This window comes from Notothenia coriiceps, unplaced genomic scaffold, assembly GCF_000735185.1.
Source record: "Notothenia coriiceps isolate Sejong01 unplaced genomic scaffold, NC01 NC01_scaffold00034824, whole genome shotgun sequence".
In the NCBI taxonomy this organism is placed as follows: Eukaryota; Metazoa; Chordata; class Actinopteri; order Perciformes; family Nototheniidae; genus Notothenia; species Notothenia coriiceps.
The window spans coordinates 238,899-264,443 of NW_011367525.1; the positions used below are offsets into that span (position 1 = coordinate 238,899).

The 25,545-nt window shown below is 40.9% G+C and overlaps 1 protein-coding gene across 1 annotated transcript in view; it reads left to right on the top strand.

Annotated features, from left to right (window-relative positions):
* The window catches only part of exoc4 (exocyst complex component 4), a 99,264-nt gene that overhangs the window by 44,593 nt on the left and 29,126 nt on the right, over window positions 1–25,545 (top strand). Inside the window, exons 9-10 of the mRNA XM_010790896.1 lie at window positions 14,548–14,650; window positions 15,229–15,345. Coding sequence (XP_010789198.1) covers window positions 14,548–14,650; window positions 15,229–15,345 — 220 coding nt within the window. The remainder of the gene's footprint in view (window positions 1–14,547; window positions 14,651–15,228; window positions 15,346–25,545) is intronic.

A 25,545-nucleotide genomic window follows, 5' to 3' on the forward strand; every position in this document is an offset into this window, starting at 1 on the left:
TACTACTACTACGTAGTAAGTAGTAACTACACGACACACACACACACACACACACACACACACACACACACACACACACACACACACACACACACACACACACACACACACACACACACACACACACACACACACACACACACACACACACAGACACACACACAGACACAGACACACGCGCACACACACACAGGCATATGTACCCATCACTACCAAACAAGCATTAGAAGAGACACTCAGACACACACATTATAACCACCACACCTCCACCCTGTATTTCAGAAGATAGGAGATGGAGCAAGGCCATTATGCAAATGTCAGGTGTCAAGTGTAAATGAGATTGGAGATATGGAAAACAGAAGTATTGAATATCACACCGGCTCCCTTGGCAACAGCGCCGAGGTAATGAGAGCATTCCAGGACGTTGGCTGGCAAAAGCCTTCGTTACAATGAGAGTCCATTGGGTCTTGTTGATAAGAAAGACTAGATAACACTAGCACCTGCATTATTAAGACCTGGAGTATGAATAAGTAAGATGGGGGAATTCATTACTTTCTCAGGAGGTTGTTGTTTTTGACTTGATTGTCTTAGAAAGTTACTATATGTTGCTGAGTACAGTGAATAGACGCAACCAGGGAGAAAATAGTAACACTTCTAGATTCATTTTGAAACCTCATATTTTGGTTTAATTGGACGTTATTAATAATACCTGATATCTTGCACGTATGGAGAGCTTGATTTATTAATATTTTTCTTTTAAATCTGCAGTCGTAACCCTAGTTCATCCTTTATAACAATTTGATGGCCCTCTTCAGTAACTCGGAGGACTTCACTCAGGGGTCATGAACCTCATGTTTAACATCCATTATCTGACTGACAAATATGATAAATGAATTGACAGTGTAAATATATAACTTAATTTGTTTTACTGTACCAAAAAATAAAATGATGAATACCAATGTTAACTAATTTCTACTAATGCTATAATAAATTGTACTTTATAAGGATGTGTAATAGAATATTTTATAATAAGTAAAGATGATCAATTATCATTTTATTGTTGGCTCCACTGTCAGCCGTTATTTTGTTTCTATTATATAGACATAGGTACTCTCGTTGCTCTTTACTCTTCTCGTTGTACTTGTATATCAACAATAAATGCTTCTAATCTAAGTACAACAATGCGCAAGTGTCAGGAATATACCTAGTATTTCTCTGTGGCAGCCCCGAAGCTCTGGAACTCCCTCCCCCAGGACATCCGTGACTCGGAGTCCCTCATCCTGTTCCAGTCCCGCCTCAAAACCCATCTCTTCAACTCTGTCTATCCATAAGCCGCCCCCCCCTCTCAATCAACTTCCTCTTGACTGCCTTTTCTGTTTATTTTTTGTTTTGTTGTTTTTGTTTGTTTTTGCCTGTCCTGGTTTGTCTACCCTCCCTCACAATGTAAAGCGTCTTTGAGTACGAGGAAAGCGCTATAAAAATATAATTTATTATTATTATTATTATTTTGTAGTTCTTAGGAAGTGTCACTGTCCGTCCATAAAAGGAACGCTTTCCTTCAGATTCCCTTGTTCCTTCCCATTCCCTCACAGTCATGCGCACATTGTTATTGCAGGTCATCTAATCATCTGCCACAGAACTTTGGTCCAGCTGTTGTTGAGCACTCTCTCAATTTATTTCTCTCTTTTTATCACTTTTTTATCTCTCAGTCGCGCAATTCTGTCTATAGCTGTAGGCTGTGCACTGACTATTATTACTCCTAGTGCCTAATCTTCTTTTATTGTCTCTGTCTCTCCTTATACCTCTGACTCATTTACTGCTGGCCCCGGTCTCCCTGTAAGAAAAACAGAAAGATAAAAAATATTCCTGTAATTTTCTGACACCTTAGATCAAAAAGATGTTACTCTGAAGAAGTAATCATAAAAATGTCATTTAAATGTTAAACGGAAATAAAGCCCTCCCCATTTACATTCTAGTATCCATTTTTAAAGCAACTGACACAGAAGAAAGTCCTGTGGTTTAAAGCTTCAGTATACAGTGGGGCAAAAAAGTATTTAGTCAGCCACCAATTGTGCAAGTTCTCCCACTTAAAAAGATGAGTGAGGCCTGTAATTTTCATCCTAGGTATACCTCAACTATGAGAGACAAAATGAAGAAAAAAAGTACCAGAAAATCACATTGTCTGATTTTTAAAGAATTTATTTGCAAATTATGATGGAAAATAAGTATTTGGTCAACAACAAACAAACAAGATTTCTGGCTCTCACAGCCCCAAAACATCACTGCTCTAGAGGAGATCTGCATGGAGGAATGGGCCAAAATACCAGCAACAGTGTGTGAAAACCTTGTGAAGACTTACAGAAAACGTTTGACCTCTGTCATTGCCAACAAAGGGTATATAACAAAGTATTGAGATGAACTTTTGTTATTGACCAAATACTTATTTTCCACCATAATTTGCAAATAAATTCTTTAAAAATCAGACGATATGATTTTCTGGATTTTTTTTCTCATTTTGTCTCTCATAGTTGAGGTATACCTAGGATGAAAATTCAGGCCTCTCTCATCTTTTTAAGTGGGAGAACTTGCACAATTGGTGGCTGACTAAATACTTTCTTGCCCCACTGTATATGAAACCAGGCTTTATCATCTTTTTGTACCTATCTGCATCTTTTGATATATTAGTATTCATCGTGTGGGCGAAAACACTGACAGCAACTAGCAATATGTTGTAGCCAGATAAAAATGTCTCTTTCTCTCTCTAGAAAGACTGTAGACTGCAGGCAACGCAATGAGTAACATGGGAACTGATCAAGATAAAGGCTAACATGTAGAATGACACTGACATGCTCTTTTGTAGAAACATGTGTGGGAAGTAAGCTTTAAACCATCCCCGGTGTCATATTACAACTACAGTGGATGCATGGATCCCTCTGTGGTGTGTGGAGAAGCAACACATGCTAATCAGAAATTGAGTTATTTCAAAATGTAAAAGTGGCAGTTTGAGTGAGTATTTGTGAGGGTAACACTTGGACATACTGCAGTGTAGATAAACATCCCCAACACTTTAAGTTTGACACAGAACAGATTACACTGAAAAAACTCAACACGGTGACATTAATTAAAAGTATTATTTCAATATAAATGTTCACATAACTGCAATAGGTTAGTGGAAGGTAATACTATTAAGTTTAAAAATAGATTCAACTTAATGTTATTGCTTTCATCTAACCTAATACAGTTATGTGAAATGTGTTGACATAATAAACTTATTTAATAATAATAATAATAGATTGCATTTATATAGCGCCTTTCATGGGACCCAAGGCCGCTTAAAGTCAACGTCTTAATTTCAGTTTTATTAGTGTTTAGTACATGCAGCATAAACTAGGTTAATCACGTGAAGCATCACAATCTAATAACGCATGGACACTGTTAGCACTCTAAGATCTTGTAGATCCAGTCGTTCTATCATAGCACTGATGCTCCCACAATGAAATATAGTCATATCCAATCTCTGTGAAATTAATCTGTCCCCGGTATCCATAATTGTTTAATTATTGTTTGCTTTAATACATAATAAAGACCATTGTGTACTGACATTTCAATGCCGCATTTACTGTATAACAATTATAGTTAATTGTTTTATTAATGAATTCAACCACCCACATTGTTCTGATATGAACCGCTAATCACTCCGTTGTTCTGAGAACGGAATCCATCCGGGAGTTTGTTTGGATCTGACGGCCTCCTCCCCTCCTCCCCTGACCGTCCTTTGATCATCCTTATACCTGCAATATTTTATGGACAGATTCTCTATTTACCCATATGGCCATGTACATGAAAATGCACCACCACCACACACCTGTCACTGTTCAAAGTGAACCACACAAAGGTAAAGGTCAGATCCTGCTCAAGGTTGTCTCTCTCCCCTGAGAGCCTTTTCAAGTGGAAACACACGTTCACACAGAGACCGAGAAATGACACGAAAACAAGCAGGCTTGGACAGGCTATGAAAGGATCAATGAATAATTTAACCCCTAACACCATATTTTCCACGCCAGTAATGTATACAGAAAGGCCTGCATGTGATAGGTATGTCTGTCTGTGTGTGCGTGGTGTACCGTGCGTGTCCCCTTTCATTTTGTGTATGCCCCATATGCTGAGAGGTGGCTATTTCACCAGTGTAATGTGATGTGTGGGAGTATTATCAGAGCTGCTGGAGGTATGACAGACACACCACCCTAGAGCTGACTTCCTGGAATTGCATTTTGTTGGCCGTCTCCAATATAAGACCTGTCACCTCGCTCCCTTCAGGCCATGCAAACGGTGATTGAGGCATTTCTGCAAGATGTCACTATCAAGGGCGTACGCTTGTGAGGTTTTTTGTGTTTCTGTCTGTGTGCTTGTGCTCGATGGGTAATAGGCATAGCTTTCATGGCGATGAGGAGTTTACACAATTTCAAGAACTTGACCCTCCCACTCTGTCTCTGTTTCTTAAATCCTCTTGTCAGTGCTTCCTTCCACCTTCACTTTGTCCCCACCCTTTCCATCCTTTTTAAAAAGTCTCCTCTCCACCCATCCTCACCTCCCATGCCCCTCTCCCTGTCAACACAGTCATAGTTTGGGGAGCCCTTCAGTGTATTACAGACCTCTCACTACTAGTTCTCTTTATGGCACTTTCTCTTTTTAAATTAAATCAAGCTTGAATGGAGCCCCCAGAACCATTTCAATTTACTACCTGGACGCCACAGGATGGAAAGTCCTACGCGAACATTAAAGGTCTAAATGGAATGGAAGGCTAAGAAAGAGAGAGAAGGAGAAGAGGGATGGAGGAAAAGGTATGGTAAGGAGGGGAGTGTATTGAAACGGTGCCACGGAGAGATAACAGCAATAGAGTGGTAAACATCGAGTGAGGCAGGGGAAAAAGGGGAAGAGAAAAAGATGCGGAGTGGGGAGAGTCTGAAGTGTTACAGTGGATAGCAGACCAGAGATGACAGCAGGGGGGGGTGAAATGAAGGGTGAGAGATAGAAAGGAGGAGATAAGGGTAAGGAGAAGGGGTGATAAATATAAAGTGTTTTTTTAATCATAGGGGAATGTGATGTGAAACGGCTCACCTAGCAACCTGTTTGGAGCAATGCATCAATCTTTAGACGTCTATGATGCTCAGTGTGAGCATATGTGCCGGTATGTATAGCCTGGGAGGTATGAAGAAAATAGGGTACTTAACACACTCATACCAGAGCGGGAGTGGAAGATGAAGCTAGTTTTTGTAAGTGCAAAATAGTTTTTTATATAAGTCAGCAGAATGGTCTTTCCCCTGTGGCCATTGCATCTCTGAGAAAATATGGAAACCATTGCCATTTCCTCTTAACAATTTTGACCTTGCCTTGCCGGCTTTCTTCGGGGCAACTTTCCATTCACTCCCCCCTCTGGGCCAAAATAAACTCCTCATGTCCATCTTCGCTGCCAGCGCTTTGTGTGTTGTGTGCAGGTTAAGTGTTTTTCTCGATATTTTTCAGGCGTTATTGAAAAGTGCCTTCGCACTCAACTCTCCCAGGGATAGTTGCCATTTCAGTCTTGCTGAGTCATTCACTAACCATGAGTGTCCTTCAGTAGCTCAACAAGACTGTCTCATCACCATCAACTCTGATTAGAAAATAGCATTATGTGTGTGGGCTTGTCTGTGTTTACGAAGATTAGAACAAATGGACCAGTCACTCATTTAATCATATTGACTCCCTTGCTTTATCGGTTCTCATCCTACTTTTCTAATTTAATACTTCAAAAAGTTGTTTGGTGACTTTCAAAAGGCAGATAATACAAACCAGGGAAGCACTGAAACCTTTTCTAAGAGCTTTGCACTGGCAACAGTTTTTTGTCTTGTTTCCTTTCTCCTTGGTTCTGAGTTAAGGCAGCTAAATCATGGTGTAGAGACTTCCTTTAATTAGGTCCAAAGCCTCACTCTTCTTCTTTATCCTTTGACCTGAAGTCTTTCAGCTTTTGCTGAAACTGAGAAACGACTGCCAGTGAGAAATGCCATGTTAACACCTTAGCTATAAACTGTAAGTTTCTCACAAAGGGTCACCTTGATACACTTCTCTATGCCCAGACTTAGAGAGAAGATATACATTAAGGTTTTTCACTGAGTTTTCTGACTGTGTTTTCATTATAGTGCCAAAACCAGAGTCCAATATTTACACCATCTGAATCATGGGCATTTGGTTATGGTTTCCAAAGACAAACCTCTCATTAAAGCAACACATCTGCCAAAGCAAAGGTACCCTAATTCTGTGTGGATAAGAATAATAGCCTTTTACTTTAAGTGTTGGTTCTTTTATTCTACTCTATCAGCTGTGTGTTTATTTCCTGGCTTACTTTAATAAAGCAGTCACCTTCCCCCTGTTTCTGTAAATGTCACCTGTGGGAGGCCACTTAATGCCCTGCTTATTAATAAGACTTATTTTGTAAGGAGGAGATGAACACTTAAATACTTAAGCATCGAGCCGACCACAATCAGACCAGACACAGTCCTTTCTGCACCTGCCTATCTGACAAGAGGATAGTGTGTGTGTGTGTGTGTGTGTGTGTGTGTGTGTGTGTGTGTGTGTGTGTGTGTGTGTGTGTGTGTGTGTGTGTGTGTGTGTGTGTCTGTGTGTCTGTGCGTCTGAACCACGCAGTTGGTGACCGCCATTAAGGACGTGAGCGTTTTAAAGGAGCACACACACACATACACGCCATACAGTGCTGTCACCTGCCTCTCTGTATTGTTTGACATTGTACAATGTGCACAAAAGCAGTAATTCAGTCCCGGTAGCCTCCCGTTGTGACATTGAGGCATCCTTGCAACTCGGTGGTCTTAATGGCTCAACGTAGCAAGTTAGAGAGTCAAAACTCCCACAGCCCCTCTCCATTATCAGGATCGTAAAATAAGAAAGAAAAGGAAATTCTAACAGTTAGCTGCCATTATAAATGAATGTGCCTTTGGGGAGTTTCACACAAACTTTATTTTTTAATGACAATAACAAGCCTATACAACGGCTTGATGGTGATGTTGTAACATGTTGCCCCTTTTGTACTTTTGTACTATTAGTGAACAATAGCAGTTTGATCAAAAACTCTAAATGTAACATCATCAAACGTGTGACGAATTAGCACTATATTATAATCAGCATGTAATTATTTACATTTTGTTATGCTGTTATTCTTTTGTATCATAATGACTGATCTTTTCCACCCATAATAGAATCATTAGTAAAGTTGTGAGTCCGTCTTTACTCCTCAAATCTTACCATTCAGCCGACAGCAGAGACAGCCTATTATATAAAATTCACAGTCCAGTGACAAACCTTCAGAAATAAAAAGATCTGGTCCACTGAAACTTTGAAGGCTGTTGTGAATGGGAATGAACCAGCAGTGGACAGGTTTGCACCCCCGCTGCTATGATTTCTCTGTCTTAGGCAACGCACCAGGGAAGGTTTGTGTCTTTGAAAGCTAGTTTTAGTGGAGTGGGAGATTTGTGCAGTGCTGGATTATCTTTCAATGCGCACTGTGAATCTTTCAATGCGCACTGTGAATCTAATAATTAAAACATGTGCAGGCGATGATTTAGGAGTATACCATTATTTACCTGCATGCTATTTCTCTGAGCCAGATAATTAAACTGAAATTCACTCTAATAATAATACAAAGCTTTAGCATTGCAAAGCCAACCCCATGAAGTTTCTCCGTACTTCAAAGCCTGTTACTTCTTAAGTTGACTAAATGTTTCTAAATCGCTAAAAATCTATTATGGAATACCATGAATAAAAGGCCAAATAAGTGATGGCTAGGGGCTTTATTATGTGGCAGTTAAGGATCAAATAATAGCGGTAGCATCTGTCTTTGCACATCTGTACCGTATTAACTGAATATACCTTGCCTTTATTACTCTTAGAGAGAAGACTAATGAGAGAGATAGGCTTGGGTAGGATAAGAAAGAGATAAAGAGATGGAGGGTGGAGAGCACGCTGTAGGAAGATGGAGGAGTAGGCCACTAGCGGCGGTGAGGTGGTGATTTGTCTTTGAGGCTCTGTGGTGTTGGTGTCGGCAGCGTCAGCTAAACAAGGCCATCTCATTTCCTGTTGTCTGCAGGAAGCAGCTGTCTGCTGCCGCACTGCTGCTGCTGCTACTCAGAGCCCCTGGTCATCAATCTCCCCCGTTTTAATTGGTCTGCACCACACTGGGACGGGCCAACACACACACACACACACACACACACACACACACACACACACACACACACACACACACACACACACACACACTCGGACAGAAATAGGTTCAGAGACATAAATGTGCATGCAAGCAATACATGTGAGGATGCCCAAACAAAATTAACATATGTTGCAAATATACTCCTGCTTACCTCTATGCCACTAATGAACACACACACAGATTAGATGCAGACTGCTTGTTAGGTTACTAGAGGGCTACAGCCTCCTTGATATCAGCGTCCAGATCAAATGTTCTCCATTACTGCCTTAGTAAAGGTATAGTGAAAAAGGTGGTTGTACTGTATAAGAAGAAGAAGGGACTCATGTACATTTTAATACTTCTTGTTCTTTAATGAGATAATCTACCAACAAAATAATGTACATATTGTTTCTGTTGTATTACATCAAAATGTCCATATTTTCTATCTAAAACAGTTATACTAAGTTATATCAGAACAGAGTAGACACAAACTGTTCACTTTGATGTTGACATTCCTTTGCCTGCTGTATAGACATGTTGTGCTAAAACTCTCCAACAACACAATGGGTGATTTAACTTGAATATGGGATTATCAGATTTACAGTTTTAAGCCTTACATCCATATAAAACTTGGATTGTAACTTGGTAGTAATACGCTCTTTCCTTTCCAGACATGTTGACTTTGACACAGGAGCATAAGCATGTTTGACAAAATGACATTTATTGTGACGGTGAGCCTGCACAAAAATATGCTGGACCATGAAAGAGATTCAGCTTCCGTTCAGTTTGCACCGGTTATCGGTTTCTGGTAACAATGGTGGCTCAGTATGTGTAGAGACTTGGCTTTGGAACTGAGCAAGGCACCGTCCCCTACACTGCTCCCCGGGCACCATAAATAATGGCTGCCCTCTGTTCCTTATACCAATACTCCTAATAAATACAGAATCTGTATGGCGGCAGTAGCTCAATGAGGCCGCAGGAGCTCAGTCTCTAGGGACATTTTTCTTATTTGCTCTTGGAAAATTCCAAGAATTAGTTCAACAATTATTTTAGAAATAGTTTTCTAATATTTCATTTTCAAGACAGATCATCTCGATAAAGCTTTTGGACCAATGTCTGGGTCACAGGTTTTCCGTAGAGGATTGTTAAATGGATACTTCTTCCTCCCTTCTTCTAATTTAGCCGTAAGCGTGTTTAGTGGTCAAGTTAAAGTCTCTATGTCTTCCACTGTCGATAGACCTGTGCTTTATATCCCATTATTAGCCCCACTCTCCCTAGGAAAGGTCCTGATTATGAAGCCCATTTATACCTGCTGCCGTAAGCATGTACACACACACACACACACACACACACACACACACACACACACACACACACACACACACACACACACACACAGCAAATCCTGTACAGGCTTCAGATAGGGCACACCAACTGGAATCTTAATTCTTCCTCAAAACCATTTGTGATAAAAAAAGAAATACAAAAAAGACTTCAGTCAACTGGTCATGCAGCCTGAGAAAGCTGACACACTGCCATCCAGTGGTGGTGATGGTAAATGTCAGAGAGCGTGCAATATTTAACTTAAAACATATATAAATATTTTCATAAGCAATACATCTTCAGGATTAAAATATGATCTGGATAAATCCTGCATCCAAACAATTGATTGGTTTTTCCTCATCAATCGATCTTTTCTTCTTCTTTCGTGTGGTGCAATAACTGTTTGCTTTTGAGTAGGTCTTAATATGAATGTATTGGAGACCGCCGTACAAATAATTACTAGTGTGTATTGGAGTGTGTAATATTCTAGGAGAATCAATATTGAATTTGCAGTTGGGTAACAATTAAAAGCTGCCGTTGTAGCCTGATACGAATGAAAGCTAATGTTGGTTGTGCTGTAAAACCCATTAAGTGTCCCCATCCATTAAAATCCTTTTATGCTTTGAAATTTTCCTGAAGTGTCGGGTAGTGCCACGGGTAAGAAGAATTGCATTTTGATAAGTGCTTTCAAGTGTCACTGCATGTGGCGTGTTGATGTATTGACGTGCGGCTGTACATTTTGATGTCAGTCCATGAGTGTCTGTGTGTGTAAGCGTGACAAAGACGGACTGATTTAGTATGTGCCGCGGACACAGGTACGCACGCATGCCTGTGCTCACTCGTCCTCCTGCTCTCTCCGTTCGCAGGGGTTTAGTGTGTCCTGTCCTTGGTGTGTGACAGGTCTTTACAGAACAAGCCTTTCTCTGTGGGCAGAGAAATCAGAATTCACCATAGCTGATAGCTCCGTGCCTGGGGGGAATTCTAGGAGATTTAAAAATGCTGAGTCTCTAATCGATCGTAGCACACTCTTATTCCGCTGTCTTTCTTAAATCTTTGCCTTTATCCCATTTCTCTTTCAGCATCATTACACCGCTGCTGCAGATAGAGATGGATGATAGGATTCCAACCCTTTCCATTTAAAGAAGCATTTGTTACCTCAGGTTTAGTTTCCAGTGGGGAACGAATTCAGAACTGCTGCTATAAAACATCTTTGTCCCTGTCTGTTCTCATTTGTTTTGGGTATCGTAAAACAAATCTTTGCTATCTCTGAATAATCAGGGAGCCGTGGGTTCACTCATTAGCCAAATCCCTGTGAGGATAAATACATTGTGCCATTCAGGAATGTTATATCTTCACATACATACATGTGGAATCTACAATTACCCAGCTTTAGACCCTAGGCTCTGACATCTGTTTCCTAATGACAGATAATTACATGCTGTCAAGTGCAATCATTGACAGTTGCTGTTAAGGCACTGTGTGACTGGTGCTGGTGGTGCACCCTAAGGCAAACTCACTCTGAATTTGAATATACCTTTGGTGGGTATATATTTTGCTAGTGTGTCTTTTTGAGTCTGTGTGATGAGTTCTTGGCACCTGTGAAACCCATAGGGAGGGGATGGACATGTAACACACGGCTTGAAGCCAATCTGTTGTCTTCTAGATGGACAAATGTAATCATGGTCAAGAAATACATATATATTGAGGTGAATTTCTCATATCTAGCCACATGAAATCACTCCATGCTTAACTTACAATTTAAGGAATCTGTCATTTTGTGAGGATATTTTCAAGACAAAAATATATTCAAACTGGCTACCAATGGTGGAACACCTAAAAGGATTTAAAGTGTATTAACGAGGGATTATGTGATCAAATAATGAATCATTTGGTCCATAAAAAGTTAGAAAACAGCTAAAAAAGTCCAATTACAAAAGCCTAAAGTGTTTGCTTTCTGCAGGCCAATTATTCAAACCCTACCAATACTTTTTTTTTTTATCACAAACGACTGAACAGGAAAAAAACAAATATTATCACCACACACTCAGGCTTGGGCTTATTGTGCTTGAAATTATCATATCCATTTCCCCTCATGCAATTCACGCCTACAATCTCAACATTTGCTGCATGCCAGACTGTGTGTAAATGTGTTCCATTGTATATTCAGGCCAGTTGGAAATGGTGTGCGAGTCAGGATCGCTAAGCAGATTATTTAAGGTTATAAAGATTTCACACTGTGTAGTTGCTGCTGTGTCTCCGCAGTGCTTCCACCACGTCTCCTTTGCGACTTGGCCAACACCTCTGCTGCATACTGCTGCCATATGGTTGACTGGTGTGTTTTGTTATCACCTGTCAATGACACTGACATTGTTAATCGGGTTCAATTATACAAGCTGAAGCTGACACCATAACCACATTTGTGTGGTTGTGAAAGAGTTTAAAACATCTCTTTAATTTTTGACTGAAGGCCATGTGTGGACTTGACTACCATTAAATTGGCTTTAATGTAGAATTGTACGCCTGTGAAGTGAGTAAAGCCTTTACAAGCACACATATTTCACTGACAATAACAAACCTTGAGGGATGTTACCTGTCTGTATAGAACAGTGTCTCTTTAAAGCATTTCTGGAATGTGCTTTTTGACTATTTTATGTTGAGAGACCTCAGGCTTGTTTTTACAAAAGTAACTTTTTCCATCACTAATCTAGAGGGAACTGCAGCCAGAACAGTATTTGTGCAGTAGCTCTTAAAAACTGGATATAAACATCAATTTAGACCAATGTCAAATCAATCATAGTTGAAGCCTACCAAGATCAAATGAGGCATTCCTGGTGAGTTCAAACTGTCTTACCATGTTTTTGCATTGGAGCTTTGAAGATTCTTTAAATGGCTTTGTTCAGCCTTTGGTGGTGTGGGGTTCATTTGGAGTCAAGTTGATGGCTTTTGAATGGGTCTATGAGTGTGTTTTAACTTGGTGTCATTTGTTATCACGACATCATCTTTACCAGAAGTCTTTATGCAGTGTGTCACTATCAGCGAAGTAGACATTTGGGACATGTGGTTGTAATGATAATGAACTGGGAGAAATCGTCATTCAGGATCCATTTGGAAATCTTTTAGCGCTGCTGTGCTTTGCCCCGTGTTACTTACTCATTTGCATTTTAACTCTATATTTCGGTTTCTCTGAATCCTCTCACAAAACATTCAGTGTTAATGCCTGTTGTCTTGCTCACTAAACGTACTCTCCTAAAATGTAAATGTACTAATGTGCGCTCTTTGGGTTTGCTTTTAGCCGTGTTACCTTGGCTAAACACCCGTGGGCTCGGTATCCCCGTGAAGGGCCTGCGGCTCGGCTCCAGATGGCCGTCTGGATAGACAAAGGCGTTTTAGTGCCTTGTCCCTGCTACATTACTCACACGGTATCACCCCTGCCTACAAAAATCCATCTGTGCTCAAACGCCAACTTAAAGATCCATCATCTTGACACTTGTATTGAAACAATGACAATAATGACAGCAAGAGATGGATCTCAGAACAACAGGATGCACGGTTTAACTGGCAGCGTTTGTCCAAAGATCCATTTTTTGGAAAGAAAGTTGTCAGGAGAAATTGTATTTGTTGTTTTTGTGAAGGAGGAGCGTTTAAGTTTGCTACATATTTATATGGGCATGCTGTATATCTGGCCCAAATTGTTTTTGCAAGCCTGACGGTTTTAATGAGGCCACAGAAGAGTTTCTTCTACTTAACTTTCTGTTGTGGTAGACTTTCTGTGGGAATCAATGAAGGATTTAGAATAGGGTTAAGTTTTCTCGCTCACTCCGTCTCCCTCTTGCTTTCCCTGACACACACACACACACACACACACACACACACACACGCACATACACACACAGTCCTGCCTCAGTTCTTGCTGACTAATTGGGTACGGATGCTGAGTAGTGTGATCTTGCAGCTTTTGCAAATTGTGCGTTTGTCTGCATGTGTTTTTATGTGTTCAATGTATTCATGCATATGTGTGTGCTAATCAATCATCCTCCTCCACTGACGTGTAGTTTCTGCATAGACTGTGTCCCTGGTTGTCTGCAATGTCCCAGACTCATGGTTCTGACATCACATTAGCCATCAACCAATGGAGTCTTTCTCCTGATTTTACAAATGGCTTTATCCAACTATATGACCATCTAGAGCCATCTTTGTAGCTTTACTATTGTGTTATGTTTCTGTCCCACCGTTTTTCTTTTCTTTGTACGGTCTTCCTCTCTCTCTTCTACACGGTTAGGTCATATGTATTAAAGGTATTGTAGGTCAAATCATTCTTTTGTGAGGAGTTTGATTTATTTGTGCATTTATATGTACTGAGCGCTTGAAAAGGCACCCGCTCTTGCATGGTTTGCCCTGTGGTGAGTGTGAGGCGAGGCTAGTGACCAATGATTCTCTGACAAACGAGGTGTGTATGTGCCTCCACCATCCCATACATTACTGTCTGACCCTATCTGACCAACCAGACACAGACTTTCACTGCAAATTCAGAAAGCAGTTGACTGAATCTCTGATCGTTTTATATAATTAACGCAATAAATAGCTTTGGTACTTGTTATTTAACCATAGAGTTGACTTTTCACTATCCTTTAGAGAGAATCTGTCCACTGTCACTACACTTACACACACTCACATCTAAGTATAACTGAAGTCTTGCGCTAATGGCACCGAGAAAAGTCCACTGGAGTACTTTTACGTTAACTACCCTGCTCAAAGGCACCTTGAGAGTCGTACCAAGCTTTACAAAATGATTTCCTGCAGCAGATCTTACCCTTCCAGTTGCTGTTAGACCCGTTGATGCAAGGTTACCGTGTTGCTGTTCACACACCTGTGTCTCATTGCTCCTGTGATAACATTTAGGATGAGAATTAATATCTGCTCACAGGTGGTGTTATGATGTTGTTCTGTACTCAAGGCGTCCTAAATGTTTTCTTGTCTTCACTGTTCAGGTTCATTCAGGAGATAGAGATGAACATGGGGCCAGGCCAGGCCAAGCAGTGCCAGCTCCGAGCCTTCCTCACTTACTACATCAATGATCTCTTCCTCAACCAGGTTAGTGGAATGACACATTGATGCCTTGTGCACGCTGTCCGAAAGAGAGAACACAGGAGCCTTTCAAGAAAAAAAAAAAAAATACTGTTTGTATAACAATTTAAATGTACTTTAGTCAAATAAATGTAAACTTATGGTTGATTCACTATAGTGCTTTATAAAGACATTTCAAACATAAAGTGGTGTAAACAATGTGCAGGGTTCATTTGCAAACAAAAAAGATTTAATGAATCGCATAGCTTTATTGTGCAAAAATCAATCAAACTTTTAATTTAGTTTAGAATAGCTTTTATCTGCTTTTGCAAACAATCTCTTTATATTATTGTCCAGACGGCCATCGAGAGCTGAGCAATGCTTTGCATTAAATATTAGAAACAGCTTTTGATATACAGTGTCTTTTGTTTACAAGGATGGGAACATCATCTTCACCTTCTATGAAGTCAATTCTAAACTAAACAAAGAAAAGAAAATCAATACGCTGATTGCTATAGAAGAAAAAAGTTGCGTTTGTCATTTCAATTAACATGAGCCATATAATAAGTGACTAAGTTAGTAAATGTGTGTAACTGGCCCATTAGGTGCGGACAGAGATCAACAAGGAAATTGAGTCAGTGAGCAAGGCAGCTGACCCCCTGAAGATCCTCGCCAGCGCTGATACCATGAAGGTCCTAGGCGTCCAAAGACCCCTGCTGCAGGTGAGCAACATCCAGCATATACATTCTCACCAACAAGTATATACAAATGTGGGGGGCAAAAACAAATACAATAAATATCTGGACTGAATGGCCTTTGCCTTTATGTGACACAGGTTCACACACATGCCAATCACACTATACAGTAGGTGTGTATCAGTGTAGCATATCCTTGTGTGCGCAGTTAGAGAGGCTTAAAAAAAACACACCGCCCTGTGTGTTTGGCACCGTTTCCCCTTTATACCCCTGTTCAATGGAGTAGGGCTCTCCTGAATACGCTCACCTTGCAGTTCTCTGTGATCTCAAACGGATCAGGGGCAGGCAGCCACACACACACACACACACACACACACACACACACACACACACACACACACACACACACACACAAGCATGTTGGCACAAACACTTGTATCTACCATTTTCGGTTTCCAAGAATGATTTTCTTCAGAAAGCAAGTATGTGATAAGGATAGCTGACCTAGCCAGGATAGAGAGTGTTGTGTTAAAATTCACTCATGACACACACACACACACACACGCACACACACACACACACACACACACACACACACACACACACACGCGCACACACACACGCACACACACACACACACACACACACACCATGACTGTCAGTGCATGACCACAGAAGCAGACAAGGAATGCAGCTTTGCTTTGCTTGTGTCTTTCACTAATGGTATGCATTCACAAAATCATTTGTCCCACATAATTCAGTTTAGTCAATTCATAAAATAACATAAAAACATATTTCCCGCCCTACTTCTACTGGTATTTTACAAAAGCTGTTTGGTTGTGTGTGCAAATGTTTAGAGATACCCACCTCTGAGATTTCTGCAACACTAAAACAACAGAAGGGAATTAAATATAATTTGTGCTTCGAATAATTACATTTAAAAGATCTCTCCAAATAAACTGTTCAAATAAAAATTGTTAAACTAAGCCATTAACTTCCAACTCAACCAAAACATTTAAGGATACTGACTGCCGCATTGACAGCCCCAGAATTTAACCACAGGCTCATCTTGCTTATTTTGGCAGCCTTTCTTATTCACCGCAGAATCATGGCAGGTTGAAGATTACAGCAGTGCCAATGTCAAGATCCAGACAGTTGGCAAGCATTTTCAATGTCTTAGTTGTCAGATATCCTGGGTTTCCGCTGGGGTCTCTTTGTCTACAATATTGTAAAAATGTATGTTTTTCATGCACACATATTTGTTGTATATGTCTGTGTTTGATGTGTGTCCCAGAGAGGTAGTTTGTCTGTGCTGTGGGTTTTTTTTGTGGCAAACCTTGGATATAGGTTTGCCAGTGTGTGTGTCTGTGTGTGTTGATGTTTTGCTGTGTGTTTGTTTCTGTCAAAGCCTTCCTGTCTGTGTGCCTGGTTCCCTCACAGGGAGGGAACAGCGGTGGCAGATCATTACAGAGAGAGAGACCGTAGGCGTTTGGAGTTCAACAGGGTTTGTTTACGGCTCGGGCCCCTCCTTAACGAGCGATGCAGCATCTTGCTAATTATGCTGCTGTGGCTAATGAGCCTTTCTGCTGATAGTGGGGAGTGCAATAAAACACTCCTTTTGTTTGGGCTTTTTGCCTTTTTAATTGGGCTAAATAAAAGAGCCTTGTGCTCTTCTTCTCCTGCCATTCACATTCCAGGGTCAGGATGGCATTTTATGTGTGTGCTCAGTACTTTTTCATGTGTGCATCCGAGTCTGTTTTGCTACCTGTGTGTTGTTGTGTTCCTGGTCTCCAATTTAAAAGCCATCCTACTGTTTTCTTTCATGGCCTTCATCTGAAGTGTCACTCTTATGGCAGACTGCTCTCTTCCTCAGTGTGAGGTTTGTATTCATTTATTGTCACGAGAGCATTTCATCAAGGCGTTTGACTCCTTTTTATCCTGAAAGTATGAACTAAAGTAGGTGCTTTTAACACAAAGCACTTTCTGTCACAAGCTTCTAACTGGCCAGGTGGTGAGTCTACCAACTCTACGACTGCAATGGTTAATTAAAGATTATAGTGACAGCATATAATGGTTGCTAGAGTTTCCAGTAATGAAGCAGATGTGGTTGTGTGTACGTCCACATATATATGCAGGAGTGTGAGCATTTTCACATTCACACATCCACTGTATGTGCTCCCTTTAAGTGCCATGACACTTTCTGTGCCAGGTGTTATCAGAGGGAGACACACACCGCTGGCATCAGAGCCAGAGAGGGAGAGAGCTCAATATTGCTACACCACATTAAACACACTCTCATACACCTTGGCTGGAGACACATACGGAAACCATAGGGGAGCACATTTTATAGACGCATCTGCTCTCTGCGACCACTGAAGCACACATTGGTGTCTGCAGCAGTTCCATTTGGAGGAAGACATTAGCCTTTAGCATGTGTGGTGTTTATGTTCTGGAAAAGAGTTGAGGAGTTTTTACAGATATGTTATGGCACATTTTTAAGATGTACGGATACACACTCAGTAGGCTATCACTTATTTTACGTACATATATCTACATTCATTTCATATTAAGGGAGGCTGTGGGAGCACAGGTTCAAACCCCACTGCAGTCAGCATGTCGTTGTGTCCCTGAGACACTTCACCCCAAATTGCTCCTGTGGGGATTGCCAACAGTATTGAGTATGTAAGTCGCTTTGGATAAAAGCTCCCCCCAGTAGCAATCGTGTCTTTGTGGAAGCACTGCAGGAGTCAAGGTGAATATCACGCCTCAGGTTTGCTTAAACAGGCTAATACACATGCAATCTGGGCTAAAGTTAATAAGTCATATCGATAGAGGCAATCATTTGCCTATCACTATAGACCAGCAGTGTTGAATACTGCATTTATGGATTATGTACATATATTACATGATATAATGATATGATTATGAGTCTGAGCCATATATTGTCCAATAGGAGCATGAGATAAGGGCTGACTGGGACAGTATACAGTTCAGAGGGAAAGGTTATGTGTGATAGCGAGGGCTGATAAGTCTCTTAAGGGGCAACGGCGTTAAAGGAAAAAAAAGGCAACCAAGCCATGAAACCAACTCTTCTTTATATTTCTTTCTGTTTTTTTGCTCATTTGATATCTAGCTTTTTTTCCTTATTTGCTTGATGTCTTTGTCGCTCTCTACCTTTCATCTATTGTGACTGTGTTTATTCCCATTATATTCTTCTTTCCTTTCCTTTTTTCTCATGTGCTGGACTCCAAATGTAACCCATGAATGTATATACGCTGCAGTGCGATGCTATCTGTCCAGCTCCGTTGTTGCGACTGATTGATTCATTTAATTAGAGTTGATATCGAGGGAAACGAAAGAGGGGGAGAGAAAGAGAGAGATGGGGAATATAATAGAGGAAGAAAGTAGGATATGGAGGGTATGGTCACTCTGCTGGATAGCTCTGGAGATTGGCTCCATTAATCTTGGTAGAAACCCCCCTATGTCCCTTTTACACGCTCACTTTGTGACACACTAACATACAATCATACACACAAGCGCAATGAGACAAACCTACCAGAACAACCAATTGACGAGCACATCTCTGTGTCCGGAGGACAGCTGCGAAACCCACTCGTACCGTGCGTTGTGCATGTGAGGGAGTCCATGAGTGTGGATGAATTGTTTGTGTTCTGCTTGTTTACTTCATCAGCCAAGACCACACCAGAACCATAATTACATATCACATTGGTCCTCTCTTTCCAGCTAAGTGTCATTCAGCTTCTTCCCCGGTGTCTCCAAACAATAGCCGCTAACTAGTCATTTTGTATCCGCGTGTGTGTGTGAAGTAAATGTCCATTAATTATTCATACGTGCATGTATTTGCCTGTTTTGTGGTCGGACACAACTCGTCCTGGAGCCACATAAAGACTGATTTCCTTCACTCTTTCAGCTGCTGGACTGTCACTGTGCAGATACGTTCAGCTGCCGATGGCCCGCTAATGAGTTGACCTTATAAATGGCACATTCACATGTAGCTGTGTAAGAGAGGAGGATGGAAACAGGCATACACACACAGACACATGTTACTTGTGCATGCCACACTCGCACATCGGGCTCCAGAAACTGTAATGACACTGACCTTTTTATTCGTGATGATGTGTTTAGGCAGTGTTTATTTGCGGGGGGCTGAACGCACCCTGTTGATTGGCTCCCTGCTGCCACACACAAACAACCCACCATCACAAACCCGGTGCAGATTAGTGCATGTGTGGCTGTGGGGTGGTTCTTTATTAAGGAGACCTTGCCCCCATCAACAGACACAGCAATCACAACACAATACACCTGTTAGCCACATCAGCCGTGCCCTTTGATTGGGACACAAGTGGGACTAGGAGGAAGGAGGATATTAGGGTCTGTATACACACATGCACTTCCCCCACAGATAGGCACACAACACAAATAATTCCAAAAGCCATTTCCTTGTTTATCAGTACAAATAAAATCTAAGAGAAACTGCACAACACCCGTTTTAATTCTTCAAGAATAGGCCTTTTCACTGTTAGAATAAATAATTGCATTGCGGTTCCATTTAGTCCAAATGTTTTCTCACTACATTTTCTGTCATTGAATGGATCAAGAGTGAGGCACCTCAATCAGAGAGTAGCACTTCTTCTCGCAGCAATTTTGGCTGCACTTGGAATAAGTCCTTCCAATCTTCTTTTCCTCTACTATCGAGGGAGACAAACCTCACCACTAAGGCAATGTCGTTTTAACTGCACAAGTAGTTGCAACTTGTCTCCTATAGTTGTGGCTCCTGGGATTGGTTGATTCTCATCCTGGCCTTACTTGAACTGTGAGGATGTGCAGTATCTCAAACTTGTCAAATCGCCTCTCGTGATCTTATAAAGTCAGGAAGAGGTTGAACGATGAGTTTCTTGACTTTATATTGCTTCCTCTCACCAATCCCTAAGCTTTTATATCCATTTTTATTTAGATTATTGTTGGTATTATGATTAGATCCAAACTAGACGGTTCGCTGAGCATTCCTGGTTTTCAAAAGGAACATTGTAGTAACAGTACCACATGGACTGCACCAAAACACTTGTGTAACTTCTTTCCACAGGTGGGAAATACTATCTTAAAATGTTGATTTGGTTATTAAGAATTTAAAACTCTTCAGTATTTAACTTATTATTATTATATAATATTTATTTTATGTTATATTTATTTATTGCTTGGGTACAATAATGTTGAAGAAGTTTATTTTCCCTTTTCTAAGTGGACTAAAGTCCTGATAAATTCCAGGATGTGTTTCGAGTCTGTCTCACCTCCAGACCTTTTTCCCCCTGTTCGGCCTCCTTTCTCACCCTCAAGGTGTAACAATCCCCGCCACACACCTTCGCCCGGTTATCTCACACCAAACACACTCTTCACTCCTGAGGCTCGCGCCCTGCTGCCCTGGGCCCCCAACCTGCCTCTGCCATGGAAATGTTCCTTACTCAGAAATGTATCACAGCTGTGCTTTCTTTATGCTGTTTATATATTTATTTTAATAATATATATATATTTAGGATGTTTAAAACCCTGAAGAAAACAGGCTCACCTTCTGCAGCCTAAAGTAGTACAGGTTCACACTATGCAGTGCCCCCCCCCCCCGTTGACGCAGCCTCTGTATGTAACAAGACATAATCTTTGCCTTTGGAGTAAGTGAGTGAGAGAGAGAGAGAGAGAAGTTGAAATGTCAGCTCTACCACAAACATGCCCTTTGGTTTGAAAGAAGGATGGCTTTGGCTGCGGGCGCCTGATAAAAGTTACAGTTTGAATATTTAGAGGCAAGTTAATGCTCTGAATTTGCAAATGACAGTCTTTGTGATGCTTTGGCTTTACATATTGTAGCGTGTCAGTAAACATGTGTCTCTGTGTGTGCATGGGCGCCAAAACAATGGCTCCGTATGGGCCTAATGGGGCACAGAGAGGAACATACCCCCTGTACAGAACTCATTAAACTGCATTATAATACCTCTTTCACTCTCACACTAACCAGTGATGGCCTTACTCAGTTCTTGTCATTAATAATTCAGAATAATTAATAATAAGAGAAAAACAAATATTTAAAAAACCAAGGACAATCTTGTTATATCCACCAGAAGGCAATGCTATTGCACCAAGAGGATCACAGAGTGATTAGTAAAATTGACTTTTGTGTTACTTTATATGGGAACAGATCTCTAGGTTGATTCCTTGGATTACCATATGCAGGAGCTCAACATTTCCCCCTTAATTTGTGGGTTTGTGTGGGTGTGAATAGGGTGTGTGATGTGGAAGCCCATCTGTAATCAGCCAAGTGTGATATTGCTCCTCATCTCTCAATTAGAGCACTCACAAACTCTGCATTAAGCTTTTGCATTTGATTTGATGATGGCGGCTGTTAAAGAGAAGATATGTTCTTATAGCTACTCCATTTTGTCCATCCAGAAGCAATGTCTTTAAAAATAACTCAAAGTCAGAAATCAATATGTGCTTTCACACCGGAGTACTTTTCCCATAAATAGTTCCGATAGTTCCTCGGATGTTGCGTTCACACCAAAAATATCTTTTTTTTTCGGGAACCTTTCCACCCCTTTTTAGTCCCTGCTAGAGAGTAAACCCAAAGCATAAGAAGAATAAGTGACGTCAGCGGCTTCCTTTGCGTAATCCTCCCTCAGGGACTTATTCTGGTGTGAACACGATTTACTAGATAGTTCCGGGGAAATAAAAGTTCCGGGGAAAAGTTCCGGGAACTATTCCTGGGAAAAGTACTTGGTGTGAAAGCGCCTTATGTGTACATCATGATTTTTGTCCAAAATAGATGATTTAATGATAGGTAGTTACAGCGACATCTAGTATTCAAGCAGCATTTTTCAGATGTTACACCAAAAAAGATGAATATGGTGGAGTTGCTATGCAAATGCACATGCAGGTTAGAGTATATAGCCAATACACTCATTATGTAAATTAAAAGGGACCACAACTTGTATTTGTTTGAGGTGACAGCTCTTGATTGGTGACTCTCTCTCTCTTATACACTGCGGGAAGAACAGTGGAGTGTGTGTGGACATAGTAAGTCAATCTTCCTACAAATACATTTCAAGTCATCTTTTAAGTGTAGATATATTGCAATCATACAATTCGATTATAGAAAAGTCCAAACTTGAAAGTTGTAAATAAAATACAAACAACAAAGTGCAGGGGTTTTGCATGATTTTTTGAATAACATCTAACTGATGAAAAATCCAATGAGGATTTGCCTTGTGTTTTTGGATGACATTATACACACTGCCTAGTTGTCAGAGCTTAAACAAACTTGAAAACAAACCCATGCACACACACACATACAAAGAAGCACGTGTCGTGGTTGAGCTGGCACAAGCATCAGCGCCATCCGGCATGCGTCAGGGGAGTGTTAGGAGTGTTTTCTCGACTCTGACGTTGATGAATGATCTGCCAATACAATGTCCCCCTCATGCCCTGCTCCCCCTTTACCCAGGAGAAGGACAGCCTGTGTGTGTGAAAATGGGGGTGGGGGGGGGGGACACAGAGGTTATCTTTGCTTGTGTTTACGTGGGTGTGCAGTTGTGTATATGCGCTGCTGAGTACGTATTATTTTGGCAACCCTCTGTCAGTCATGTGAATGGCATGGCGTAGGCATTACACGATTCAGTGGTTTGGGGTCGGGGTGTGTGTGAAATGGCAAAAGAGCATGGGGTTAAACACTCTGAACCCTGGGCTACCTTGAAGGGACCCCCCCCTGTTTTAATGTGGAAAATCCATGATCCGTTTCCGAATCAAACCTGAGGCCCTCGGGTGCCCCCTCCCCTTCCACAGTGTAAAAACACATCTTAAAACATTATAAACACCAACTATTCACGCAAGATGCACTTTGTTCGATAATGCGAAAAATTGCACTTCCTATTTGTACCTTTCTTTAAACCTTTAGATGACACTTTGCACGTAGGTACCAGATATCAGCATCACAGATGAGTTAAGAAATGACATCACTGTAGTCTTACTGCATTAATGTCCCTGCATTTGGCTTTTACACTCACTCCATCAAAGGAAATAACTACTTTTAGCAGCGGCTCAGCGTGGTTTCTGTAGTGATGACCGTGCGTTAACAGCTTATTTTCCGCTGAGGCGCCACTCTGAGTTCTAGGACTGTCTTGTTGCTGCCATTAAACCGCCATGGCCTTCATTCCACTCTAAACGACAGCAGTTTACCCTAGCAAATGTTCAGATCCATTTGCAAGACGTGAGTCTAATTTTCCTTGATGACAATGCTTTTACATAGTAATGATGTAAAAGAGTGGAGGCAAAGTGCAACCAAGCTCAGTTTCAGGGGTAATGTAATGTTGTGGAGGAGAATTACAAAATAAATGTGGGTGTTTCTCACATCATGGCTCAGCATGTTGAACTTTAAGCTTGAAAAATGGGAAAGAGAGAGGGAGAGAGTAAGATAGACATAGAAGGAGAAGTGGATGTTGTCTCCTCTGTAACAGTCAAGTAAGATAGAGGAGAAGTAGCAGCACACACTATCTCTCTCTCTCTCTCTCTCTCTCTCTCTCTCAGCCCTCCCTTTCTCAATCTGTCCCTTGATTACTTTTTAATGATTTCTGCTGCCTAAGACAAATGGCTGTGTTAAATGAGCAGAATTAGACAAGGGAGCTGAGCGCAAGAGCATTTGTTAGAGCAGGAGTAATGGATCGGGCGTCCATTGTTTACTCTTCTCCATTCACCGGCTTGGCCTGCTATTGAGCTACATGTCCTCAAAGTCCAGACAGCACCAGTGAAGGGCCACTGTTATTATTCTGACAACACATGAGCTTTCTGACAATAGCATGAATTATTATCTTTAGACTTCTAAATCTTGCTTTTCCCCCTATTTGTACGGATCTCTAGAATACTATAACCTTTAATGTTGCATTTCTTACACATTTTTCAAGAATTCAAAAAAAACGTTTCCAATATTGTAAAGTTATTCTCATATATTTTAATGTGTCAAATTTCAACTGCCATGTGCAGCTGTAGTCAGTATTGTCAAATTATTGTCAAAGAGGTCATCATTTAAGAGTCAGTGGTTTTCCACATGGCCCTATTCTCATCTATGCCATTACTTTGTCAATTCAATACTTAATGCTGTTTTTTATTTGCTAGTACCCATAATTGCTGTTGCTACAGTCCAGTTTTCCCAAAAAGATTGTTGCTGTTTATGTACAACATCAATCCAGTTAGATTGATCTAAATAATCCAACCCTTTCCGTTTTAAGTGGTACATACAATTGTAGCACGGTAATAGACTCTATTTATTCTAAAGTCAGTCATGCTGAATATTGTCCCTGAGCCACCCACTGGATCCCTCTCAGCCTCAGCAGTGCTGACCCAACAACCTGACCTCGGCAAAGTAGAAAAGTGAAAAAACGGAATTTCCCTTCAGGGATCAAAACAGGAGCGTATCATTATTACCATAGTGACGGAAACAGAAATGTCAATGCTGTAATTTCCCATGCTTTTTGTAACGGTTTGCAGTACTGGTAGCTGCTTCTAGTGCAACACTAACAGTCAGCTCGCCCCCCTGCATGGTCTGTGTGTCTCTCCCCACCTTGCAGGCTGACAGGGGGTCAGGCATGGACAGTAAAGGTGTGTGTGTGTGTGTGTGTGTGTGTGTGTGTGTGTGTGTGTGTGTGTGTGTGTGTGTGTGTGTGTGTGTGTGTGTGTGTTATTAATATAATTCTATCACATCAGGGGTCACTATATTTGTTGATGATCAATTACAGTCACTACTGCCATCTACATTATTTTCATCCATGGTGGCACTGGCCTTGGATATTATGAAAGTTTATAAAAAATAAATTACACAGAAATGAAATAACAGAGATCATATGCCCAGGACTCTTCCAATTGTATTTCTCTTAGGTTAAGGCATATTATAGTTATTAAAACCAGACTACATCATATATTTGTGTTTTGATCTAGGATTTCTAACTGCTGTTGCTAAACCCTGCTTCCACTGCAGCTGTTTGCACCCACCATAGATCATTTGCATTTCATTCATGTTTGACAAAGCTATTCATTTTTCCATTTCACACCTAAACAATCAACTCCATATTAAGTTTACATAGGAAAAGCGGTGAGATGAATATTAAAAATCTATGAACGCTGAATAAAAACCGCACATTAAGACCCCCTCTCTGTGTGTCCTTGTGTGGCATT